This window comes from Barbus barbus, assembly GCF_936440315.1.
Source record: "Barbus barbus genome assembly, chromosome: 37".
In the NCBI taxonomy this organism is placed as follows: domain Eukaryota; kingdom Metazoa; phylum Chordata; class Actinopteri; order Cypriniformes; family Cyprinidae; genus Barbus; species Barbus barbus.
This window is the reverse complement of record NC_136715.1, coordinates 21,382,698-21,409,679: the sequence shown is the minus strand read 5'-3', so window position 1 is coordinate 21,409,679 and position 26,982 is coordinate 21,382,698. Positions and strand designations below refer to the sequence as shown.

The 26,982-nt window shown below is 40.7% G+C and overlaps 1 protein-coding gene across 3 annotated transcripts; it reads right to left on the bottom strand.

Annotated features, from left to right (window-relative positions):
* Nucleotides 1-512: 512 nt before the first annotated feature.
* Nucleotides 513-15,849, bottom strand: LOC306856735 (GATA-binding factor 2-like). 3 transcript variants are annotated; one of them, XM_079396163.1, is made up of 6 exons: nucleotides 14,718-15,849; nucleotides 9,752-10,202; nucleotides 7,977-8,549; nucleotides 5,420-5,565; nucleotides 2,720-2,845; nucleotides 513-1,583 (listed from the first exon to the last, which is right to left on the bottom strand). In XM_079396163.1, the coding sequence occupies exons 2-6, from the start codon at nucleotides 9,975-9,977 to the stop codon at nucleotides 1,284-1,286; spliced, it is 1,371 nt and encodes a 456-aa protein (XP_079252289.1). In that variant the 5' UTR covers nucleotides 9,978-10,202; nucleotides 14,718-15,849; the 3' UTR covers nucleotides 513-1,283. The 3 variants fall into 3 exon arrangements, with proteins under 3 accessions (XP_079252289.1, XP_079252290.1, XP_079252291.1); XM_079396164.1 differs by lacking the exon at nucleotides 14,718-15,849 and adding an exon at nucleotides 10,404-10,616; XM_079396165.1 differs by lacking the exons at nucleotides 9,752-10,202; nucleotides 14,718-15,849 and adding an exon at nucleotides 8,689-8,917.
* Nucleotides 15,850-26,982: the final 11,133 nt, after the last annotated feature.

Sequence of the window (26,982 nt, the reverse complement as noted above, 5' to 3'; positions counted from 1 at the left end):
TTGAGTAGGTCAGATGAAAAGGAGGACACAGGGACAACAAATTTGTCCATCTAAAAGCATTCTGTACAGTATGGCTCTTTGCATGTGATTGGAACCCTCCCAATGTTTGGAGACTGTTGTCTGGGTCAAACCGAAGCACCCCGGGGGGCTTATACGCCACAGAGGTCTCCTTCTTCCCCAGACGGACTGCCGTTCAAGCACTTAGCTTGTGCATCTGATATCGCTTACCTTCTAGAGCTCAGCGATGCCTAGGTGAAATTCCCTCTGACACTTAGTATATGCAACAGCAGCGTATCCGAGCGCTTGGGTGTTTTTGTGTTTGGCCTTTTCCCTATTTTGGCATTTGTGTGCGTTTCTCATGTTAAACTACAGTAACTGTTTGGAAATACGATGCCCTGGAATCGGAAACGTAAATGATCAAACCAGCCTGTAGCCGCAGAAACGTCTCCGTTTGAGAAGAAGATTGACTGTACTTTGCTTTCACATAACATTAGCAAGGAAGTACTCAGGGAAAGGATGAAGTAGTAAAACTTTATTTCCTTTATTTGTGTAATGGAAAATGATAAAAACATACAGCTCAGCAACATCGCCTTGGCTAGGATAGGTCAGTGTTTTTTTTAATCAATAACAATCAAATAATATTTATTATATAACAATGTGTTCTGAGGAAAGCGAAACAAGAGATAAAGAGTGAAAATAAATTATCATAATAACAATAACGATAATAACAATTAACCTTTATAAACATTTCTTTGCTTGTATGTCGTATCCATAGAGTCCATTCAGAGGGAATCATGCCCGAGGGGGGTGTATTCCAGCATGTTAGGGGGGATAAACTTTCTGTCTCTCTTTTTTTGACTCGTCATGTACGCAGAGAGTCAGAGCGAGTCCTTAACCAGAGAGTTTCTGAGAAGGAACTGCCACACAGTGAATCTGCAAAGACACATCCTCTCTTTCAGGACAGTACCAAAGTGACTCAGTAAAACGTAACGAAAAGCTAAAAGCAAAGATAGCTCTCTCTCCTTCTGCTCTGTCTGTGAAGGTCCTCAGTGTCTAGAAGGGAGAGGTGCTTCTTAAACACGCAAACCATCCTCTATACAAGCTGACGTGGTTGTTGATGAGATGACACCTTCCTCGGCAGTGTCCAAGCAGGAACGAACCCCTTCGCGTCCCTCACCTGTGGAAGATTTCTTTACGGGAGGGGAGAGGGGTGCGTGGAAATTTTCAGTATGGAGGAGCTACCGCAAGGCCCTTGTCGAGGGGATGCGAGTGAGTGTAGGTCTTCAGTGAGGTTCAGCCCAGATGGGAGAGCGGGTGGAATGGTGAGGGTGGCTAAATGAGGGGTGAATGGGAGTCGGAGTGGGCAGCATGTGTCCAGAATGGCTGAACGGTGGCAGGTGGCCCATGTGTGGCATGTGGCTTGCCAGAGCACTGGCGCTGCCAAACGGAGAGGTCTTGTCCTGCATGCACTTGGAGAGCTCCTCGAAACCGTCGCCAGATCGTTTACACCTCTTGGACTTGCTGGACATCTTTCGGTTGCGTGTTTGGATGCCCTCTTTTTTCATGGTCAGTGGCCTGTTGACCTATAAGAAAAGAGATAGTGTAGGTTAATGATGAGCGCAAAGGAAGTAAAAAAAAGATGGAGGTCTTAAAGTACATGTTTTACATAAGCATAGATACTTTTTAAATGTTTTTAAGTATATTAAATGGACTTATGAGAACAGTATCCAGGAAAGCACATCAACAGTAGAAATCTTTATTAGATGTTACAATAAAAAACTGTTATTATCTATCATTTTATTATAGTATATATTTTCAAAAATATATGTGGACAACAAAACAAGTCTTAAGTCGCTGGGGTATATTTGTAGCAATAGCCAACAATATGGGTCAAAATGTTTCTTTTATGCCAAAAATCATTAGGATATTAAATAAAGATCATGTTCAATGAAGATAGTTTTTGAATTTCTCAGATAGTTGTATCTCGGCCAAATATTGTTATATCCTAAAAAAAACATACACCAATGGAATGCATATTTATTCAGCTTTCAGGTTATGTATATATCTCACTTTCAGGAAAAAGAAAATTATCCTTATGACTGGTTTTGTGAGGCCGAGGGTCACATTTAACTAATTTTGTGTTATATATAGGCTATATAAAGTAGGCTATTATATTAAGATAGCTTCTATCCATGGCACCGAAAATCTTCTCTAAAATTCATTGCATAAATTATTAGTATTTACACAAATTATACATCAAAGTGTATAATGTGGTCTTTTATGCTTTCAGGGTTGAATTTCAAACGACAACTAGACATCGAAAAAAAGCAATTCAGCAGCTCAGCTGTCACACAATTCCGTTTTTCTCTTTAATTTCGCTTGTTTCATTAAGGTGAAATGTATTTATTCGTCTGCTAAATAGATCGCAGCCAAGCTTAACATTAAAAAGGCTAGTTTCAGACAACTCCGAATTGATAGCCTATAACTGACGCCGTATCTTGAATGGCAGACCCGCCCTGCCGTCCTCCTGGGAATAACGCCCTCCTTTGAAACAAAGCTGGATTAATCTAAAAAGAAAACGGTCAACGGGCTCTGTCTGACAGGGAAAGCCGGCTTTGCGTCCCCGGCCTCAGTCTTCCCTCTCCTCAATCGATACAAGCTGTCCGCCCACTTGACCACTTCGCTGTCACTCTCGGTGTTTGTGGCTCTTAATACTCACGTTGTGGAGTTTGTAGTAGAGCCCGCAGGCGTTGCACACCGGGTCACCGTTCCCGTTGCGCCGCCACAGAGTGGTCGTGGTTGTCTGGCAGTTCGCGCAGCAGGTGCCAGCTCGCCTCGCAGCAGACTAGACAAGAAAAAACAAAAAATATTCAATGCTGTGTGCGACATTAAAACATCCATTATCCAAAACTGCAATGTAGGTATATAAATTTTTATTTAACAATGAAACTAAAAAGGCTGTGTTAAAACTTCCGATTTCACATGCCGTGTTATTCTGATTAGGCTATTGCGTGAAGTTTCAAAGCTTCTCGACAACCGTAAAAAAAAAGCCTAAATAGGCAACTGCATTATTTAGCCCTTTTTTATTTTTATTTTTTTACAGTAGCACGAGGCCTTCCATGGCTTGTTGTCTTATTTTTAAAATCTTTATTTATTGAACCAAATGCAACCGTCGAATGAACTACATAACTTCATCTGATCCACACTGTAATATCAATCAAGAGTTGCTTTGGCTTGAAGTAAATGCATTCATGATAAGAATCTGATGGGGTGACGTATTCTGCACCAGACAGCATTTCAAAACTATCCCCAAATAACATTAAAGCAAATGCGTCCTGGACATATGCAATCTCTTACAGGGGGTCGCCTCCGTGTTTGGGTTAATTAAATATAGCCCGTTCTGTGCATTTAAACACGCGAACTTCAATTTACCAATTTTACCTTGATTAGAAAAAACTGTGCCCTGTGAAATGCGTTTTATTCTAAATAAATTCTGCCATATTTCAGTAAATGCATTAGACAGATCATTAATTTAGAACGTTTCGATACACTTCTCACGAATCAAACGCGTTAGTGGGTGACTGCAAAGCCGGGTCATCAATCCTCTGTTCGCGTTTTGTCCATTACGGATCAATTTTTCACACATAATGAGAAATATTTATAGGCATACAACGCAATTTTCCCGCAGTCCAACACATATAGCATTTGCCGTTTGTGTTCGTTAACGATTTACATCTCCTTTTGTAAAAAGAGGATCTGAATTAAAAAAACGCCGCTATGAATAAAATTAAACAAAACGCAGACGACAACAAAAACACACACATTCCGATACTTCAACTCAGTGCCAGTCGAGCATGACAAACAAGAGAGCAAAGAGTATAAATCCATTTATTTTCCAATCCCTGCCCCAGCCCCTTCACACATAGTGCTCTGATAATCGCTTTACAGTAGATGTCATTGGGGCCTGCCGGGGCCAGAGAACATTCAGCCGGGTTTGTTGAAGACGGAAACACCCGGGAGCCTGGCTTCCTTATCGGGCCCGGGCAGATATCCGGATAGGAAACAACTGGATGGCCTTTGAACAGCGCTCAGAAAACACTTCAGCCCAAAATGCAAAAGCATGGGCCAGCACACTGACTCCATGGAAAACCCTGTGGCCTTTTTTTCACCATGAGAACATATAGAGAACGACAGAAAGAAACTAACAGGAGAAAACCTACCACTAGCCTACTAAAAATAATAATGATCATCATAATAAGGAATTGTAGTCTTAAAATGCATAGTTTAATTTGTCTTTGAATGTGTTATTATTTGTAATTCACTACAAAGCTCATGGTTCTCCGGCTATCTAAGTCTCTTTTACAACACTGGAAATAAGATTCCCTCTGTATTTACACTCTGATGGTCACTCAGCCAAGTGAAAATTAAATTATGACACATGGCTGATAGAAAAAGACGGTCTCACTCAATTAAACTACTTGTTGTGTCTCCAAAATGAATCTCTATAATAATATTACATCACGCTTTGAAAGACTGCAAAAATGACTCAATAACAGAGTAAAGAGACAGAGGTAGAGATATAGAGTTTCACCGGCTAAAGGATAAAATAAGATTATGTGAACATTATGTGAACAGAAAAAAAGATAGCTATAGATTGTATTCTTTGAAAAGTCATCAGTTTTCATCAATCCTGATGCTGAAAAAACTGCCATCCCGTCCAGGTATTTAATTCCAATGAGATATGATTTATATTTAAATAAAAGCATAGAGGAGGCTTCTTTTACAAGCTGTCCATGCCACAGACAAAAAAGGAGATTGATAACCAAAGCTTAATCAAGTTACTTTTCACACCTCTTAATGATTTCTCAAGCAAAAAAACAAACTTTCGTTTGGCTTTTTATCAATCATCTCAATGCAAAGAGCCATTAAGATAAATCAAATCAAAAATCACACAAACAAAATCTGCTTTTAAACATCTCATCAAGATTAAACGCGATAATCATGCTGGCAGCGATTCTAAAATGGAACCAGAATCATAAGCCAGCCACACAAAACAAAACACCCCCAGAAAAAGTAGATCAAACTGCTCGATCTAAACAGATGCGCTCAGACAGTGCGGCAACAGGTTTCTCTCAGTGTGGAGTGGTGATAATTGTACCGGCATGGGTATTGGTATCAGTGACAGTATCAGAACTAGAAGCAATAATGATAGCAGGAACAATGGCAATAGTAGCAGTATTGTAACAGGCAGAGTAGGGGATCACCAGGGGGTGAGGGCGACAAACAATTCCAGGAAGATTATAGGGAAAATATAACTTTCCTGGAATTGTGCTCAGGCTTTCTGCTCAGTGCTCCTATTTAGCCCTCTTTCTCACGTGTGTGGGGAACTGAAAGAATTCAGGAGGGCTCATCGACTCACCAGTCTGCGTTTTGGTTTGATAAGGGGTCGGTTCTGGCCGTTCATCTTGTGGTACAGGCCGCACGCGTTGCAGAGGTAGTGGCCCGTTCCGTCCCGCCGCCACAGCGGGGTGGAGGTGGCTCCGCAGTTCACACATTCACGCCCCTCTGTGCAGAATTCAAGTGGAGGAAAGCAAAGGGAAATTTATATAATTACGAGGTTCACACTCCATCTACAATACAGGAACACAGGGTCATGCAAAGGCACGTTCTGGGCAAAGGAAAACAACTCCCAAGTTAATTAGACAATATCTAACATGACATCCACACTGGAATCTCTCATCTGAGCTGGATGTATTACATAATTGATATCGGAATTTGTGAATGTGGATGTGTTTGTGGATGAAATGACATTTTTGTCACTGCGTGAGTATGTGAAAAATGAGCAGTACATCCAGGTTCTGCTCTTAAATTACCTACAGACCAATCTTTTCTTTGTCTGCTAAATGCCTAAACACTAAATACCAGTCTCTTTTTGCAGCTACAATATTTTCAAGACAAGACAGTGATTAAAATGTGAGTTAATTCTATGCTATACATCCCCATTCCCGTTTATCAGCCAGCTGTCACGGCTTGTCCTATTCTCAGGTGTCATATCACAGTAAAGCATCCTAACCTGCTGGAAAGGGCCGTGCGATTTAATTCATATGCTCTTCCTCCTCACTCCCCTGAGCACCTCTCCATTATTCACATTATAATGTGAGATAGTCGCTGTCCCACCCTGACCAGAGAAAAGAATCCGCCAGGACAATGGATGCTCTTTTGAAGTGTATGTGATGTGTTGCAAGTCAGTCATTTTCATTCCATTTTCTGTTTAGGCTTGACATGGTTAGAAGTATCACTCGCGTTTTAAATGTACTGAAACTTGGTGAAAACAGGCCTGCAGATGGGCTGAGTAATTAGAGGAGGTTCACTAATGCAAATTTTCCCTCCATATCTTATGAATTTCAAAATAAATTAACTTTTGTTTTCTGTCAGTGGTCAATTATGTTCATAGGACTGATTTGATTGTTTACATTGAATCCCTTCAGCTAAAGAATGATCAAAATCAATTTACTATGAAGTTCAAAATGGTCCCATTCACCAATGCACACTCAATCCTAACAATATTTTCAGAACAAGATATTTTCCATATCATAGGTTGGCTAAATAAATAAATAGCCTACATAAAATTTTCAAACAATGATAAGGGCATGTTTTGCATTTTTGAGGTTAATAATAAAGAACACAATATTTACTATTCATCGATTTATAAAGCAACTTGCATTTACGCATTATTTTTTATGTCATACAATAATAATTACACATAAGTAATATGTGTAATGTAACTGTGATGAAAAGTGTTTTAAATAATAGATCAAAATAAAGTACTTCCTTAGCAGTGCATCAGGACGAGGTCGTGCATAAATAAGCACACAAACAGCAGGGTCTTTTCGCCTATGAAGGCCTGTCCCGCCGGGGTTTTGTTAGTATTGGGGTCGTGGGAGGGCGGAGGGGGGTGTATGTCGTGATTTGTTCAGCTGAAGGTATACAGGATATGACTGGAGCCAGCGCGTCGTGACTCCTAAGTGTTTTAAGCGCAATAAGGGCTAAATTTAAAGGAAAACACAACGTGAGGCAGCACGCAACCAGCCAAATAAAATCATTCAACTTTAGGCAAACAAAAACCGTCTTTGAGGTACCAGTTTTTTACTTTATTTATTTACTTATTTAAAGCCAAAAGTTCTACAAAAGCTCAATTTTTGTTTTATTTGTCACTTTATGCAAACCATTTTCATCACAACACCGTTGATAGCATAGACTGGTATTTGTTCTCTTAATCATTGACTGGATCCCTTGCAATGTTTTATCATAACGTTGGACATGTTTGTTTTAACTTTATAATTTATGAAATTTTAACTGAATTGTCTTCTTCACCAATATATAAAAAATATATATTATAAGCTAAAGTTAGGCTAAATAATATCGATGTGTGTGGAGCACTAGTGTTCAGAGTGTTTACATAGTTATCTTTATTTAGTAGTTTATGCATGATAACCACTTTGTATGTCTTTGGAATGACACCTTCGAGTTGTGATGTATTTTGGTGGGGCATTTTTTTAAGAGCTGCCGAAACTTGCCGCTTGTCATAATTCAAAAATTGCAGTGTAGAGTTGCCTCGAGGGAGATTCCTAAAATGGCAGTCGAATTTATCTAATTAGAAAAAAAAATCCATATAAAAAAGTTGTGTCTGAGAGAAAAAATATATATATATATGTGTGTGTGTGTGTGTGTGTGTGTGAAGAGAAGAAAACTATGATAATGGAAAATCTATATTTCTAGGCCAGTAATTTTTTTCAGGACGCCTTGTATTTGGCTACATTTAATTATTTTTTTAGCATTTTTTCCTACACGAAATCCTACACATATATTATTGTTATTTATTAATGTTACATGTGCAAAAAATGCTTTTTAAAATGCTCCTTATGTTTCTCTAAACATGCCTATCTTCCCTTCGGGTCAGAGCTAATGAAACTCACCTGAGCACGACCGCGTCTTGCTTTTGCATTTAGATGTGAAGCTTGAAGCGGATCCACTGAGGAGGGTACCAGGATGAAACAGACCGCCGCCGTACTCGTGTGGCGCGGGGAGAGAGTATGTTGGGTAGGTTGGGATGGGATGGTGCGTGGACGGTGTTTGGGCGCTCATAGCCAGGCTTCCCCGAAGAGGACTACATCCCTCCATTTTCATCCCATCAGCGATGGACACTTGGTACTTGATAGACTCCTTTTCATCCATTCTTGCAGTGGTGGAGGTCGGAGAAGAAGGGCCGGGGTCCGGTGAGACGTCTTTCGGTGGGGTTGGGGGGAAATTGTAGAGGGGATGTGGACTGGAGTGGGCTACGGATGTGAGGGAGGAGACGGGAGCGGTGCTGGAACTGCTGCTGCACGGGTAACCGGCGCTGGCGGGGTGCAGGCCAGGCTTGCTGAAGTGACTGACCGCCCAGGCGTTGTGGTGGGCGGCGGAGAGCGCTGCCTTCCCGCTGTCCAGCCAAGGAATACCGGGACTGTGTATGAGGTGTGGTCGGCAGACCTGACTTCCCGTGAGACGAGCTGAGAAACACAAGAAACGAACATAAAGCTCGATCCGAAATTAAAATTAGGCTACTAGCAAAATTTCTATTTACTCCGCTCTTTTTGCCAAAACACCAGTTTGTTTCAAAGAACAAAATGTCTAATGTTCACTTCTCACCTGTTGACTCCGTACTCGAACAATACAAACTTGACATTGAGATCAAATAAAACTTATATTAATTATGCAAGGGTTGATGATTCACCCTTTTAGTTCAATCTGCAGCGAACACTTAAAATACACTTTCCTTCGCCTCGACGTGATTTTCCCAACATGAACAGACGAAAAATCTCTTTACCGAAGCCTTCTCACTACAGCCTGTTGTTCGCACAAATTACACACTTGAACTAAGAAGTTCATCAGGAATTTTTCGTTTTGATTTGGCATCCGGGAAGTGCCTTGATCCCCCTCTCTCTCTCTCCCTGACACGAACTTCCCTTTCCTCATCAAGTCATTCGCTGGACATTTTCTTTTTCTTCTTATCTTTACATTTCAACACGCACCTCATGGAGATGACAGTTCACGCCGCAGATAAGAAATCCGATATCTAACATTTCTGACACATATTTGTCATCCTAATTTGTATCTTTCAGACACATAGTCCTAGGCATAGGTAATATAGTTTTTTGTGCAAAACAACAACAAAAACATTGACATCACCATATCTTTAGTTAAGTATCGAGACGCCTTTAGGCCGCACGTTTCACTTCAAAGTCCGTGAGAGTAAAAGTCATCGAAATCTTTCAAGCACAGCACGGTCGTACTAAAGATTTAGTTTTACATTTAGCCAGCTAATGCCAAATAATGTCAACAATGTCAAATTTATTTACTACACCTTTTTAAGCGCAAGAGTAGCTTATAAAACCAAGAACCAAAATATGCCTTCGCCATAAACATGGACAGGATTTTATACTGATGTTAAATATAAATAAATAAATACGTATTTATCAGTAATAGTAACCTACAGATTCACAGATAAGTTCACATTTAGCACTTAAATAGCCTATTAAATAAACAAATAGCATATTACGCAATTTATAAAACCTTTTTTTTTTATTGTTATGATAAATGTAGCCTAACGTGTTACTGAAAGGAAATTGCATAATGGCATATATAAAAGACATATTCTGTCATGAAAATATTATATGTAGCTTACTAAATTTGACGTAAAGAAGCATCTTACCGTGTGCTTGTCCGTATGATACTCTAGCCCGAGAATTGGGGTAGTAAGGGTTCCCCTGCGAGTCCAAGTGATTCAAGAACACATCCACCTCGTCCGGGGGCAGAAGAGGGGCCATGGGCTCCATGTAATTGTGTGTAAGCCCGTGATGATGGGACTCTGGGTGCTGGCCGTTGAGTACCGCATGATGATGGGCCATCCATCGAGACTGATCGGCCGCAACCTCCATGTCTAAATTGTCCGTGCCTCGAAAATGTTTCGGGAAGTTGTCTACTGAAAACCTTTCGGACGCTAACAGACCCAGGAGCACCACTATGGTCCTTTAGATTATTGAAATATGTGTCGTGAGCTTACTGCTTCAGTTGGTGATGCCCTATTCACTTTTTGCACATGCCCTTATTTTTTGGAGAAATAGAGGTCCTGCTTCTTTGCTTTCAACAATGCTCAGGAACACCTGTAAGAGAATAACAAACAGATGCATCTTAGTTTTTTAACGTTTAATACATTGCAAGATCCAAATATCTTTAGAAGATCTAATTTTGTACTATATATGAACTTTATCGAAATATGGGTTGCAACCTGTAAAATTAAGTCGCTGCGTAACAGGCTCAAGCGCACGCAATATTAAAGACCCGTCGAAAAGTAGCCTACTTACGGCGCAAAGTAGCATTTCATCACTGCAATCCTCTGATTATTTTCCCGTGTTATTCACGTACAAAGAACGTTAATCCTCAAGATGTCTGCTGACATTCGTAATTTGCCACTGGTTTAAATTGTCCACAGCTCAATTGTTAAACTCTCCCTAAAAAAACCTCTGGGGCTGTCCGATGCGGAGAGAAGTCTCATTAATGAATTGTGCCTGTGTACTGTCGGATCTGGCGCCAGGAGATTCCATATCTTACGAAGATGGGCGGGGACACTGGCTGGCAGTGATGGCTCTGTTAACCAATAGCAGATCGCGATGACTGCCATTGGCTCGGACACCACGCTTTCCGATCTGCCACGGCGACTTTCGGCCTAGTGCTCCACATTCAGAGAGCTGAGAACCCCATCATTCAGCGGAGCAATTTACAGAGATCTTTTTAGCTTTCTTAAGAGCTTCACATTGGTGATAATGTGTGATAATGTTGTCTTTTTTACTTAAAGACTAAGAGCGCAGAACGACCTGAAATTATGAATGTAAATGTGAAGTCTTATAGCCTTCATCAGAACGTTTATCCAGACAAAAAGATTTAAAATAATTGTAATTGCAACTAATTTTCTTTACTGATAACCTAATAAGAAGGATCTATTTCAGTTAGGCTATCATAAACTTTTGTTAAAGAATTTATTAATGTGATTAGGACCATTAACACTTGCTTAAAACAACAAAACCTGTATCATTGAAGTGTCACATGTGATATATGCCTAATGCAAACAAACACAAGTCCTGGCACCTCAGGCATTAATTGGGGAGGAGTATTTTATGGTCTCTAAATTGGGGGCTATTGTTCTTGCGCGTCTAATTGTTTTAAATTAGTTGTCACCGCATTCTTCTTTTGAAAACACTGTCTTTGTATGCTGTTTCAAGCGATCAAACGTCACTTTGCATATTAATAGCGGGCCCGTCTCTCGGTGGTGCCGACAGGTCTCATGGGCAGGTCCAAATAGAGCCAATTGGTGGCCATTAGGGCAGCTTCGTTGATTCTTACTTGCAATTATCTCATGGCAAAACAAGCAGCAGACTCGCCCACCGCAGGCAGAAAGACAGAACGTCGCCAATTAGCTTGATATGCGTTTAGATAAACTGTGGATACAGAAATGAAGACTTCATTTGCATTTAGTATTTATAGCTTTCACCTCTCAGCGTTAAATTTGCCTGTCTATCCTATTCATTCAAAAAAGGTTATCTTTCGTATTCCACACGTTTTAAATTTGTTGGGAATTCATACCGCTGAAGCTCCAATTCAAATAAACATTTATTACAGATATAAAAATCGTACTGACTGTTTCTAAACGAATAGCATGTAATATACTGAGGATATAGAAACGTGCTCCTTTGGATAGCTGCTTCTCACCTTTGGTAGCTATGTGGCCTGTTGCAACGCTTTGTGTATATTAATTATTCATTTAGCTTGTCTGGTTGGATCAATCAAAGAGGACACAAGATAAACTTGTTTACCAGGGTGCTCCAGCTGTTTCGAGAAAGACACTGTTGTGGTCATTTTGCTTTCTTAATGGAGTAACACTCTTTTACACCAGAACCAGTTTTCAGATGAGAAAACATGTGATTTTGTACAGTTTAACACGTCCTTCGAAATAATTGTGGTATGTCTATCGGACATTGTTATTATTATTATTACTTAAAGCATGAGTTTTAGTCAGTGTGCTCTCCTCTGAAGCAGCAATGATTGACAGGCAATAATTGGAGCGCGAGCTCAGAGCCCCCACCGGCCGCCACTCTGACGCCGTGACTTCAGGTCATAGTATCTCGGTAAAGGAGGAGAAAAAAATATAGATGGGCTACAAAAGACTTTTCCAAAGCTATATCTACAACTAGAATGTGAAGCACTCAGCACTGATGCAGCACTGAGCACTTGACAGAACTTCAATATCAGATGCTTAAATCCCTTTTTAACACACTGGATTCTGGCCAGAGCCCCTACGCAGCACAAAAAGCCCTGGCAGCCCGAAGCCAACTAATTAGAATGTACAGGATAATGTGATGCTTAGTTTTACAGTGTAATGATCCATTTTACACACAGTTTTACATTCAAAAGGTGCAATAGGCCTACCGGATTATGCAGACATAAATGGAAGTTGATATAAACTTAAGGCGTCTAAAATGGCCTCTTTGTCATAACTGCTTTATCACAGACTGATTTCTGTGCTACTGCATAATCAAAAATAATAGCCTATACAAAAAGAGTCTGAGGCTGCTCCAAATGTAATGTATGCAGTGGCATAGGTGTGACACTCCTCAGCCATTAACAGGCTATTAAAGTGAACAATAAATAAATAAAACAAAATATTTGAAATAGCTATATTCAAATGTTATATTTTTATTATCAATTAGGTTGTTAATTGTGTCATTTTTTGTGCAGCGTTAAACCGTGTAAATGTATATTTTAGTGGTATATATGCTGTCTGGTGTAGCTTTAGTAAATATGGCATTTACTAAGTGTTTTTCTAGCTAGCTCTAGCCATGCCATCGCAACCAGTTTTAGCACTGATATTAAACTCACCTGAGGCTAAATATTCTTTAGAGAATACCTGAACTAAACACCTCCAGTTGTTCTCAATGTTAAAACAAAAGAGACTGTCCTTTTTGGTACTTAGCATTTAGGCTTGGAGTTGTTACCCCCGGCTGAGGACTCTAACTCACCCTTCTTTAAACGTGTGTGTGTGTGTGTGTGTGTGTGTGTGTGCAGATTGAGACTTTATTTCTTATGTAACACAAGTTGGGTCGTCCACCATGTGTGACTGTGACGACGACATATAAAGAGACACATTAATTCACTTTAAATTAATTGCATCAAAAATAACGGAGAGGGCTGGAAACAAGCTCCGCGAAAATGAAGGCAATCATTCCCTTAATTAACAGGTGCCGTGAAATGGCTTTGCCCGTTCGTTCCCTCACCGCGCATTTATCATTCTCCGTGGGGTTAAAAGAGGGCAGGAGGGGGCAGAGAGCGGCGCAGAAGGGTTTGTGAAGATAAGCAGGCACTGGGATATAGGGGGAATGACACAGACCAGCTGAAGCGGTATTGTCCTTTACTCACGGGTAATTAGATTGTGACAGGGCACTCGGGGGCAGACACAAGCACAGGCAAAGTCACAAGCCTCCTGTCCTCTGCTGAAGCATGGATAACAGGGATTGAAAGCAAAGCGTTTCACCCTCTTTTCATTTCATCCAACAATCCACATTATTTTGCAGCAAAATCTCCTATTTGTGCATGCGTTTGCAGTATTAAACGATGCCCCAGCTGCGTTTATTCTAACGTGCCGCTTTTTGTCTTGTGCGACTTAATGGGTAAAGTTCTTATTCTGAGTGATAGCGTTAGTTTAGTCAGAAAATGGTCCTGTGGCAGTCATAAATCTGAAGGGTGATGACAGCGCGCCCGCCCTCCTTTTGTGGTTGACAGCTCTTGAAGTCAATGATTTAAATAAACAGCACAGGTGGGCTAATGCAAGCGTCCTTGGGGCATTCCAGAAAGAGCTAATTCCTCAACTCACACACATCACATTCGCTTTCACATTTATAACCATTAAAAAAATAACAAAAAAAACATAATCGTTACGTACATTTGAAATATTGGCAGAAAACTGTGCTACTTCATAGGTTTCTATTTTGGTACGCCAAGGTTAGATTTGTTGATTATCCATTTTTTCCTCACAATCACAAATTTCAGCATTGATTAAATCTTAAATGTTCTATATTGTATTTTTCATGTGCATTATTTTATATATCCTAAGTCGTAAAATTAAAAGGCCATGTTAGTTATAAATTCAAATGAGTCAATAATAATTTTACAAATATTGTAATATCATATTAATAACGTACTATTAGCACATGTGAATAGATATCTAGCCTACATGAAAAATATGAAGATGAAGACGTGTAACAATCTCTGTCGTTTTAATCTTTTCAAGTATAACTCAAAATGCCTGCGGTTGTATAGTAAAACAATATAAAACAACAACTTTTATTTTTGCATTTAATGTATTTATTGTTATTATTATTCAGACATACAAAATGCATTATATTGTCTTTTTGTTTTATTATAACATTTAAAACTGCAGCCAAACTACAATGATTCTTTTCATTTTAAATGGAATAAAACGCAGTCCCTAACACAGCATAATTAGCCCATTTTGGATTTGCAGTTCTCTTTATAAATACCTCGCTAAAGCGCGTGAATAATCTCTTCGTTTTACTCGACTTCACGCTCGCGGTGTCGAACGATAGCCAACGCAAAACGCGTCTTACCGGTGTTTATGATTAGGCGCTCTCCTCTTGACATTTCGCAGAGAAATGTATCCTGGGGCCAATTCCGTGTGGCACCGTATTTGAAGGAAGAGTAGCGGTGATTCGTTGCGCGCTGAGAAGCGCTGAGGCTCTGGGCGCAGTCCTCTGTAGCTGGCGATGCCAACCTTTCCAGACAGTCAAGCGTCTTTCCAGAAAGCTTTCGCTGGGGATCTTTCTTCAGTGACTTACGGTGTGGTGTAGTGTCTGACACCTCGTACTCTATCTTGTCTTACTCTCGCTGTCTCTCTCTCTCTCTCTCTCTCTCTCTGGAAACAGCGAAACTTGCTGCACAGAAGTATAGGGCTGCTGCAACGTAGCCGTGCGTCAGCCAATCTGGTCTTCCGGGTCGTGCTTTGATGGTTAAAAGCTGTGCTGAAGCTGGTATGTGTGTTCTCACTCGTATAATTATGAAACAAGACCCAGTCGCTAAAGGCTTTGCGCAAAGCTCTTAAATTTTGACCTTCGCATATAGGCAAACAATGCGGAGAGGATTTGCACCAAAGACTGTCACTCTTATTCGGTTTGGCAGACTTAATTTCTTTGATATTACTACAGGAATGATTATGAAAGCTAACCCCACTATAGCCTAGGCCGATGCATTTGTGCATTAATTATTGCAGTTCTCATTAAATCACTGCGATGTTGCAGATGTGATTGCTTGAGTGTTGCGAATATGTAAAACTTTATGAGACGCCTTTAGGCTTCCCATCTTAATGAATTCTATCCCTCCTTGATCTTGTCTATAATATGTTGCGACGTTGCGGTCGACCTTGCCTTCCCCCAACCCAGCCAGTTTTAACTCTCTCACACATAACACCAACTTTTAAAACATGCAAAGCCTCGGTAAATCTCTGGCACGAGACCGTGGGCTCGCGTGCAGCGGCTCAGGCAGGGCAGGTGCAGCTCCAGCCTCTCGCGCCCGGCTTCCCCCAAGAGTGCACGCGCACAATGAAAGCGCGAGAGGAGTGAACTCTGACAGAATTAATTGCATTATATAGAATGATCAAAATAACAATGTCCATTGCCAGCTATTGTTTTGCATTCATTCGCGAGAACACGAGCGGTGAAGGATTCAAGTCAGTCAAATCAGAACTTTTTTTTGGCTGCTGCCATGATGGTGAAATAGCGGGCCTATAGGATTAGCCCATGATAAAAATCAAAATTCTACGAAATCCTTTGTCTTGCACTTATCAGCACTTATCTTGCACTTGTCAGTTTTTTAAAGACCAGTATTTGGCTACTCATCGACAGAGTTTCCGGCAAACTTGGAAGAATCGTTTTGTATTGTGTTTATCAGTCCTATCGCTTTGTGAGGATAATGTCATGACACGAGTTGGCATAGCCAACTTAATCATATCTTATTAAGTATGACAAGAGAATATTCCTGATACAGGCTGTTTCTTACATTTTTGGTTGCTGACAGCGAATCGCGTATCTAATTTTGGAGGAAACATTCCTAGATCTTAAATTTAATTTGGACCGTAAAATTTATTTTTTGTCCGCCTCATGCAACTTTTGCGCCTACACAAACAAATGTCGATTTCACCATGAGATGTAAACTCTAAATAAAAAAATAAAGGAGTAAATGACGGGTAAAAATAAGGAAGAGTGTGATATTGCTTCTTTCAATAATGCCTTTCTAAATCTCTCGTTCATTTAAATCGAAAACAAAGAAAAATCATATCATTATTCTGTCACGATTAACTATACATAATTTCTAACATTATTATTATTAATATTATTATTATTGTTGTTTAAAAAAAAGATTGTATTATAAATATGCCTAAATATGGATGTGCGGATTTATTAAAGATCTTATTAATGCATCTTTTGTCATGTTAAAGCGTGAAGAGCAGTAGGTGCTGGGTTTACAGGAGCTTTGCAATCTGACCAGAAGAAGATGCTCACTCATGATGCGTGCGAGATAAGCGCTTATCAGTCTCGAGCTTGCATCTCCAGCGCATTAAAAAAAATCCTACTTTAGACTAATAAAGGCGACTGCCGAGCGCGCCTGCTCCTTTCCAGCAGACACTGTGACATTTCCATTTCACGTTGAGCTGTCTCTGAGTCTGATCTCACTGCGTCAAAGTGTGCTCGAGAATCCGACTCATTTTACCCTGAAAACGAGGTGCTTATGCCTTTATATTAATGCATTAATGCACACATTTTTATTTTTAATTTTTTGCAAGAAAACACATTTATTCCACACTTTCACAAAATATGTTGTTGCTTTTTTGTTACCAAATTATTTGTTGCTATTTGTAATAGCATATTTCTCATAATTTTTATTATTTTTTTTAAAGGGCTCTAAAGTTATTATTTATATATGCATGCATCAGATGCCAGAGCCCGCTCCTTCCGATTATTACCGGGGGTAATATTTCATCGGCGTGAGGCAATCTTTGTTCTTTGTGAAGATAATAAATGGCCTAATCGTTATCAGCTTACCGCTGGAGGTGTCAGGACCGAGCGAGGCTGGAAACAGGGTCCAAAGTGGCGCTGAATAAATTGGTGTTTCTTATCTCTCTCCCCCAGATTATCGCCGTCTTTTCAAACCACCACAACAAATACATTCAATGCATCTAATGCATCATTTGAGGGGGAAGATCGCAGGGGTGATAGAGACAGATAGGCTACCCGAAGGAGAAATATTTACACATTTAACGTGTTCGGGGTTTTGAGCGAGTTTATTGGTACACACGCTTAACATATCAATGCAGCCATTATCATTCATATTGTAGCGCTACTGTTGATAGGTATCTGCGTGATTATTCTGTCTTGTCATTAGATCTGTTACGTGTTGAATTAGTGGTGAAATTAGCTCGTTTCATCCAAACACTTGTTTTGCCTTCTTTATCCGGTGGATATCAGCAGTATCCTTAACCACCTTTTCTGCGCGTCTTTCTTATGGGAAATAAAATCAATAGTCCTATAAATTAATTGTAAGGCAGAAAGCTGAAAACACTTGGCCCTGGCTACAGCGCCTTGAAATAGCCTACTGTGTAAATTCGTAATTACGAAAAACTATTAGCTAGATTTAAATCAGCCTAACAATAATTTACATATAAATACAATCATATAAAGAGCGCGTCAAAAAGGCTAACATTTGTTTATGGGAGTCGCTTAAAGACAATACAAATAGGAATATTTGCCCTTTAAAATATCTCTAGGCCTTTGCTCAGAAATCATTTTGGTTTGAGTGGAAATGACTGTGATCAGTGTCCTGTAACTGGATATCAGCCCGTCCATTAGGCTTTAAAACATCACTAATGAACGCATACAAGTTAATTCCATTAAAACGCTTGTCCTGAAAGTGTAGACGCCATAATGCATGAGAAGAAGAAAAAATAATCAGTTCAAATTTATTTGACATTTCCCCACCCTGATAGAAGACACTGCAACCAACTAAAACCACTGCCTTGATTGGTCAAAGTCGAAAGTGGTGCCAAAGTGAATTTAATTGATTTTCTCATGAAGAAAGTTGAAAGTCTGAAAATTACAGACATTATTATGTTAAATGGAAACAAACGTGTTGTTTTAATTAACAATACATATGTTTTACGCATTTAAAAGTTATTTTAATAAGATACTGTATTTTCTAGAGTCTTTCTAATTGCCTTTGTTGGCTATTATTGTTGAATTTGAAATCCAATTCAGCATCTCTGCTTAGAGACTCTGTGCTATATTGTTTTATTTTGGCATTTCATTAAAATGTGAAGGCTGAAGTGATCATTTCCAGTTTGGAGAAGATGCGTGAAAGGCCCATTCTGCGCGTAAGAATGGATTGCTTTGCTTTACCGTGCTCGAAGTGCATTTTGTTATTTTAGAGAAAAGAGACAGGTTTCCATTTACAGTCGAGAGGGGAACGCTGTGCATGTGAGTGACACTTATGACAAAAGCGCCTTTTTCCAATATATACAAACTCCCCTTTTAATAAAGCGGCATCTTCACGGGAGCGCGCTCTCTGATGGTCTCCACGGCGACTCAGATAACGGAGCAGCCGTTCTCCATATCTGCACCAGAGTCTATTATACCACAGGATTAGCTCGTTTTCCGAAAAGGTCAAACACAAAGTCATGAAACCTGGTATTTTCACCCTTCCTGAGAGTCCTTGCATATTCATTCGCATAACATTCGCTCCTCTGTCATTTCATTTAGCTAATTTCATGAGGATAATAGCTTTTTTCTGAGTTGAGTGGAAACTGAGTAAAAAAAAAACTGTCTACATCACCCGTTTTGTGTTGGAAAAATAAATAGCTCGCATTGAACGGAATGACTGATTATATGTATCGAAGCATTTTGCTTTGTGATATAGCTACCTCTGGTGGCCAGAGTGCAATACTTTTGAGGGGACAAGGTGTGTGTGGGAGGGGGGGGGGGTAATTAGGCTGGAATGGTTAAAACAAATGGTTGAGAGGGTATTACATAATATTATTTTTTACATACAAGTTAACTTGTCAAAAATCCTATTGGAATTTCAGTTTATCCTTTAGGATCTTATTGGATTCTTAGAATCCTATTGGACATTCTGAAAATCACAGACAGAAATTTCTTTAAGAAACTGAACCTCCTCGAAAAATGGACTAATATTGTACAGTGAATTCAGAAAGAGAAACCTTAACTGAAGAGTGGAATACCATGCGTAGCCTACATTTTGTATCAAACACAAGTAAAAGAGAGAGAGATATGGAGAGTGAGAGGCATATTTCATGGATGGAATGTCCCAGGTGGGAATCCCAATAGTTGCAGAGGAAGTGTGCTGAGTTTTGGCAGGAAGAGGGCGCTGGGAGGGGTGGTCCTGACTGAGGAGGGGGGAGTTTCCTGATATTCCTCTTAACTGGCTCCAGCTCGTGGGTTCTCTTCCCTTCCCCGACCATCCACCCCTCCATAATGCATGTCCAGCTCACTCTCAGCCCAGTGTTCCTGTCTGCACCCTGCCCTAAAACATCATCCTTCCAAAATCACTCCCTACAATCTCCCAGCATTGTTCTCTTTCCAGTGATCTATGTTCAGCTAGGACTCCTTACTTACTCTTATCATGACCTCTTTATAGAGCTATAAGCACTGCACTGATTTAGTCATCGTGTACCTTTTAAAAATGCATGTAAACCTCCACTGAAAAGAAAAATAAGTCAATAAATGAATTATCTTTCATTTGAGATTAAATTAAACGGAGAGCAAATGAAAATAAGATAATAATCTCATATCTTTCAAAACTCCAGTTTTGCTGTTTAAAAGATTAGTGGTTGTATAATAATAATAATAATAATAAATTATCATTATTATTACTAAATAAAAATATTAAACAACCACATACACTTCACTCTGCAACATGCAGTACTTATGTTTATTTAATGAAATCACAGCCATATTGCAATTTTGGATTTATTTCGGTCAATCGGACAGTCCTTGTAAGACCTTTCTCATCAAATCTTTATAGTTCTTTTTCTTAAAGTGTGGTCACATTTAGTATTCCTCAACGAAATTGGCTGAATTCCATTCATTTGAATGTGAATCCATGCGATTGGGAGTTTTACGCAAGGGATTTTTCGGTCACACATTTTAAGGTGTCCTTGTTACAGTGTAATAATACATTTAAGTCCTGAATAATATTAATTAACTACATGCACTTACCATATGGTTAGGATTAGGGTTTGGTTTAGGGTTACTTGAACGTAATTATGCCTTATTATAGTAAGTACGTGTAACAAGAACACCTTAAAATAAAGTGTTACAGATTTTTCCTTTGGGCGATTATGTTCAAGTTGTTCACACAAACAAAAACTGGTTTGAAAGTGTCTTCTGTGTGAGCAGTGCTTCATACTTCACTATACTATTGACAATGGAAAATGGAGCTTTTGTTCCCCTGAAGAATTTAGGCAAAGTGCGACCACACCTGTACTCTGTGTGAACAATCTTCTCATTCTTCTCATGTTTTTTTCTTTCTTCTCCGCAACTTTAGGAGAAACATCTAAAACAAAGTGCCTCTTGCCTCTTGACTGGTCAAAAAAGCAGGTAAAATTATTAATTTTATGACATTTTTAGGTATTAAAAAAACTAGAGGTTGAGCTTGTAGGTCAGTGTGCGCTTTTCTTCTCAGTAAAGTGCTTTGTGTGGTCTCAGGCTGGTGCAGGTGGAAGTGAACTTCAGATGTTAGAGGACAGCATGACCGGCGGTCCGACACACAACTTGGTGGAGGGGTAAATAAAGAGTGATACGGGAAGCAGCCGGGACACAGGGTCACTTCCTATCTGTCAAGCAGCTCCAAACCTCAGGCTTCATCGCGTGCCGGTGGGCAGCACACCTGGCCTCACCTTCACGTTCCACTCTGACAGGTAGAGGGCAAATAGTTAATGCTGTGGGGCAGGATGGAAGAAGTGGAGAGGGATAAAGAGAGAGTATGAAGAGAGGACATAGAAAGATGTTTTCAAGTGTCTGGGGAGGTGAGAAGGAAAAGTCTTTTTGTCTCTGCTGAGCTCAGCGGACTATCTAAGTTTCCTATCAGCAGTCGAGTAGAGGAAAAAGGCTGCCCTGGAAAACAGAGGGTTAGACTTGTGGCCAATGGGAAGTGACCTTGCCCTTCCAATCAGTCCAAGTTTGTGTGACTATATGTGTGTGTTAGATGGTCATGGTTGAAGACATTCAGAAGGAATCAAATATGTATCGACATATCTGTGTGTGTGTGTGTTTGTCCTGAAGTGGTTGGGCTATATTGTATAAGTATTTTGAGAGGGAGCTGGGTTTAAACTACATTTGGAGTCATGCTGAGGCAAAGAATAACACACACACTCATGAAAAAACATTAGACGGGGATCTGACACAGGCATGCTTCCTCCAGAGATGAATCAGGGGGCCTGACTCTTTCTCTGAGCCTGGGGTGGAGGTGCTTTGATGGGATGCCATGTGGCAGAGATCAGGGGGTCTTAGCTGGAGCTCTGGACAGTAACACAAATGAGGAGGAGAGCAGAAGGATTTGGCTGATTAACACAGGTCTATTATAAAACTAAACATGTATATAGTGTTTACAATTTCATGTCACTCAAATATTTTATATGACAAATCAGACAACTCAATGGGTTTTTTGAATGGAGTTTTGCTCTAATATCTCAGCTAAGTCTGGGGTTAACACAAGCTCAAGGTATTTTCATGTTTCATTCTACAAAATTAAATACATCAGTACCTTTTGATTCTTTTTTTTTAAGCCTTCTCTTGTTTTCAAAAAGGCAGTTGCTAACAAGTAGTCAGTGTTAGGAAGGTTACTTTGGAAATGTAATTGGTTACAGATTATAAATTACACTATTTAAAATGTAATTAGTATAGTGCAACTATTTCAGTTACTTCATTAAAGTAATGCAACTGGCTTAAATTTCTGTTCTAAGATTCTAATGACTGTTTTCAACTGTTAATGATTTTGAAACATTTAAAGCAGGCAGGATTTACCTTACACTGTCAGATTTTCAGAATCCTTCATCACTTGAAATAAAATTATAATAATTAAATTTTAAAGCACAGCCACCACAAAATCAGACTTTAGCAGCTCCTTTTTTATTTTGGGATCATTCTGAGGTTAAATACTGATTTAAAATATAAGAACAAAACATGGTTTAATAGCTATGATACTGTTTTTGAAGTCAAATTTCTGAAATAAAGACTGAAAGAGTTGTTGAAAGCTTGGTGTAGATTGTGGAAAGACCATGTAGTTGTATTTTTAAAATATATAATATTATATGGACCGATGCTGATATTTCTGATTTGTCAAACATTAGTGGACTACATTCGTAGTCGATGTGAGAAACCACACCAGCTGTGGTTACTCTGAAAAGTGACGTTAGTTCATATTCTTCATCGAATGCACTGCCATTCAGACACATCTAATATTGTTTTTGAAGCCACTCTATAGATTATTCTCCACTGAACATCTACAGATAGGCACACACACTTGCGCACAGGCAGCATTACTCTTTTCTATCTCTCTCTTTCTTTCGCCTGCCCCCACCTTCTTTTAGAAAGAATGTGTCTCTCGGCACCCAGGACCCAATCCTGCGTTTGAAGTATCACCGTCAGAGCTCTCCTTCCATCTTTCCGTCTCCCTCCGTGCCTCTTCCCTCCCCTCCCCTGTCGTGTCTGTCTGTCTGTCAGCCAAACTCATCTCCACCCCCTGCAGCTGTGAGCGGGAAACAAACCGGACCTTTGTGTGCCTCTGTTCCTGCCGTCCCTCGTCTTTTACCGCCGTGATCACACCTGCCACCTGCGCAGGGCACCACTCACCTTTCATCCTGCTCTCTCAGTGTGGAATGACCGCCGGACGGGGCAGCGCCTGCTTCTCTCACATACGCTATTGTTGAGCACTTTTCTAAACTGGCAGGCGCATGAGTGGACTAAGTTAGGCTAAGCCACTTGAAGTTGTGCATTACACTGATTTTACCATGGGAAAGGAGTGTTTTTAACCTCTGAATCACTGTACTGCACAGCTTTCAGTGTCTTATTGCTTTAATATACAATATAATTTGTTCTCTTCATCAAGTGAACTTTGAACCAGTTCTCCACTCTCCACACAACATGCTTCTCAGCAAATGTTAGTCTAGCCTTTTGATTCTTTCTACTGGTGAGAAGTTTGATCACCGCAGAGTGGGCTTTCAGTCCAAATTCTCTTAAACGTTGAGACGTATGCTGAGACAGATTCTTCCCTGTGCAGCACTGAACTGGCAAGCAATTCCAGCTGCAGTGTTGAACCGATTCCCTGTTCAGAGTCTCTGCATTATCCTGCCCTCTCGTGCATTTGTCTTTTGTGGACGAACAGCCTTTTTGGGGGACTTGAATGAGTTATTCACATTGTAAAGATGCAATATTCTAGAAATCACAGGACGACCAGCTTCTCTTGCTATGGCTGCTATTGGCCTTCATCTGGACAACCTGCTGTTGGAGGGTTTCAATCACTTTAGTACGGCTCACAATCTTGAAAAGTCAGTGAAAACTGGAAAGTTAGGCTGCCAGTTAAAATAGGGATAGGCAGATAATTAAAGAGATAGTTCCCCGAAAAATGAAAATTCTGTCAATAATTACTCACCCTCATGCTGTTCCAAACCCGTGAGACCTTCATTCATCCAAAATATCTTAATTTGTGTTCCGAAGATGAATGAAGGTCTCACAGGTTTGGAACAGCATGAGGGTGAGTAATTAATGACAGAATTTTCATTTTTGAGTGAATTATATATTTTTTAAAGAAATGAATACTTTTTTTCAGCAAGGACACATTAAATTGATCAAAATTGACAGTAAAATAATACAATGTTACAAAAGATTTCTATTTCAAATAAATGCTGTTACTGTTTTAAATATCCTAGGGAAAAAAAAAAATCATGGTATCATGTATCACGGTTTTGTTAAATGTCGGGTTTTCTGTTTTCCCCTGTGACTGTTCCGTGTCGGGTTTTCTGTTTTCCCCTTTGACCTAGTTCAGTTTGATTAGTCATTGTGTTCACCTGTCCTCCCCAATTATCTGCCCCTTTATAAGTTCCTGTGTTTGTTAGTCTGACCGTCGGTTATTGTTGCTATCATTGATGTGTGTGCACTCCCCTGTTTGTATCTGCTCCTGGAATCCTGATTAAAGGAAAAACTATTGTATATCCTCGTCGTGCGCTCCTTGTTCCGCACAGCATCGTAACAGAATAACCGACCGAAACAGTAAGATTGTGGTGTGTTTTTTCCCCGTTTTGTTTCCCGTTTTTTGTCAAGTTTTTTATTTTTTATGGATCCCGCTGTCCTCGTCATCCTGCTGGAGCAGGGGGACCGCTCTCTCGAGGACCACACCGAGGATTTTTTGTTCCTGGCCAACTTAACACACTTCCCGGACTACTGCCTCTGCACGTTCTACAAAGCTGGACTGAACAACACCACACGTGGGCAGTTGTCCGGGGACGGTCCTCGAGAGAGCCTCGCCGCATTTATCGAGTGGGTGCTGGTGTCTTGCAGATCACAACTCACCGTGGACATCGCAGATAATGACACCAGCCCCACTCGGGACCCAGTGCCCAGTCCGCTACCACCCCGCAGCGCGGAGCTGCCCGAGCCCACCGCAGACGGAGAGCCAGAGCCTGCCGCGGTCGTTGAGCCATCTCCATCTGGAGCGACAGAGCTACCGATCGTCCCGGAGCCCGAGCCCCAAGTGTCTGACCAGGTGCGAGAGCCGGCAGTTCAACCGACGGTGGATGAAGCTGTGGAGATCGCGAGGGCGATGGAACGCCCCGCCCACGGCGCCACCGCTGAGGGTGAGCATGAACTGGACCTGGGAAACCTCATTGACTTTCACACTGACACAATCATCCTGAAGCCAGCTCCGGTGTTAGATTTCTGGGAAGTTATCCCACCCAACCTCCCTCTCCCACCGCCTCTCATTGACCTGGTCCCTACTCCATCACCCTCATCACTGGAGTTCGTCAGCCCCTCTGCTCACCCTCAGCTCACCATCTGTGGCGTGGGCTCGCCACTGGTCTGCCGATCTCCAGTGCTGTTGGCGTTGAGTCTGGAGGATCCCTCGTCTCCGCCCTCAGCCTCCGAGACCCAGACTCCGCCTCAGTCCGGCGACCCTGCGGCTCCACCATGCCTTCAAGCTCCCTCGGCTCCACCGGATCCCGTCTGCCCACCAGCTCCACCGGGCTCCCTCGTCCTTCCGGCTCCGCATTGGTCAGTCGTCCCCCTACCTGCACCTCTGGACTACTCTCCTTGGGCTGCGCCCCGTCCCTTCGTCCCTCCGGCTCCGTTGGGCTCCTCCTTCCCTCCTGCTCCACCTATGTCCTCTGTCGCTCCGGCTCCGCCGCGGCCATCCGGATCTCCGCCTGCGCCGAGGTCGCCGAAGACATCTGCTCCGCCTTGGACCTCCGGATCTTCGGCGTCACCCTGGCTCTTCGGCTCTCTGTCTCCACCTCGGGCTCCACCACCACCTGCTCCGCCGCCGTTGGTCGGCCCCATAGAGTCGGCGGTCACTCCTCCACCATGGCTCCTCCCTCCGTCGGCTCCCCCGTGGGCCACCATCTGGACTGTGGCCTGGGTGTTCATCTGGCCCCTCCTGTTCCTGGCTCCCCCTTGGCTCCTCCCACCCTCCACTCCCCCATGGACTTATTGTTTGGATTCTATGTTTTTTTTTTTTCTGCCACCCTCCTGTTCCACATCCTCCTCCAGAGCCCCCACCCTCCCTCCTCAGTTGTTATGTTACGGCGTGAGGTCACGCCTTGCCGGGAGGGGGCGAAATGTTACATGTCGGGTTTTCTGTTTTCCCCTGTGACTGTTCCGTGTCGGGTTTTCTGTTTTCCCCTTTGACCTAGTTCAGTTTGATTAGTCATTGTGTTCACCTGTCCTCCCCAATTATCTGCCCCTTTATAAGTTCCTGTGTTTGTTAGTCTGACCGTCGGTTATTGTTGCTATCATTGATGTGTGTGCACTCCCCTGTTTGTATCTGCTCCTGGAATCCTGATTAAAGGAAAAACTATTGTATATCCTCGTCGTGCGCTCCTTGTTCCGCACAGCATCGTAACAGGTTTCCACAAAAATTACTAAGCAGCAAACCTTTTTTTTTTTTTTAACATTGACAATAATAAGAAACGTTTCATATTATAATTATTTCTGAAGCATCGTGTGACACTAAAGACTGGAGTAATGGCTACTTTAAATTCAGCTTTGCATTATGGGAATACATTTTATAAAAAAAATAATAATAATAAAAAAAAAATATATATATATATATATTTTTTTTTATATATATACTATATATATATCTATATATAGTATATACATTTTTTTATATTTTATATTTTTTATATATATATATATATAAATAGTTATTATTATATTGTAATAATATTTTACAATATAACTATTTTACGTTCTTTTAACAAATGAATGCAGCCTTTTGGCATAAGATACTTCTTTTAAAAACAGTAAAAAAAATATTATTGACCCCCAAGTTTTGAACAGTTTTGTTTTATAAAATGTATATTATATTCATAAGGTATAATATTAAATGAAATATATTTAGAATATTATAAATAAATATTTTTATTTAATTTTAATTTCCAATCTAATCTGAAGTAAAAATTCTCATTATTTTAACTGTGCACTATTTACAGCTGTCAGTCATCATAAAAAATTAAAACGTAACTCATCTGATCAGAATTTAGCATCAGAACTACATGAACTACAAATTTGATTTATATCCATAGTGGAACAGCGT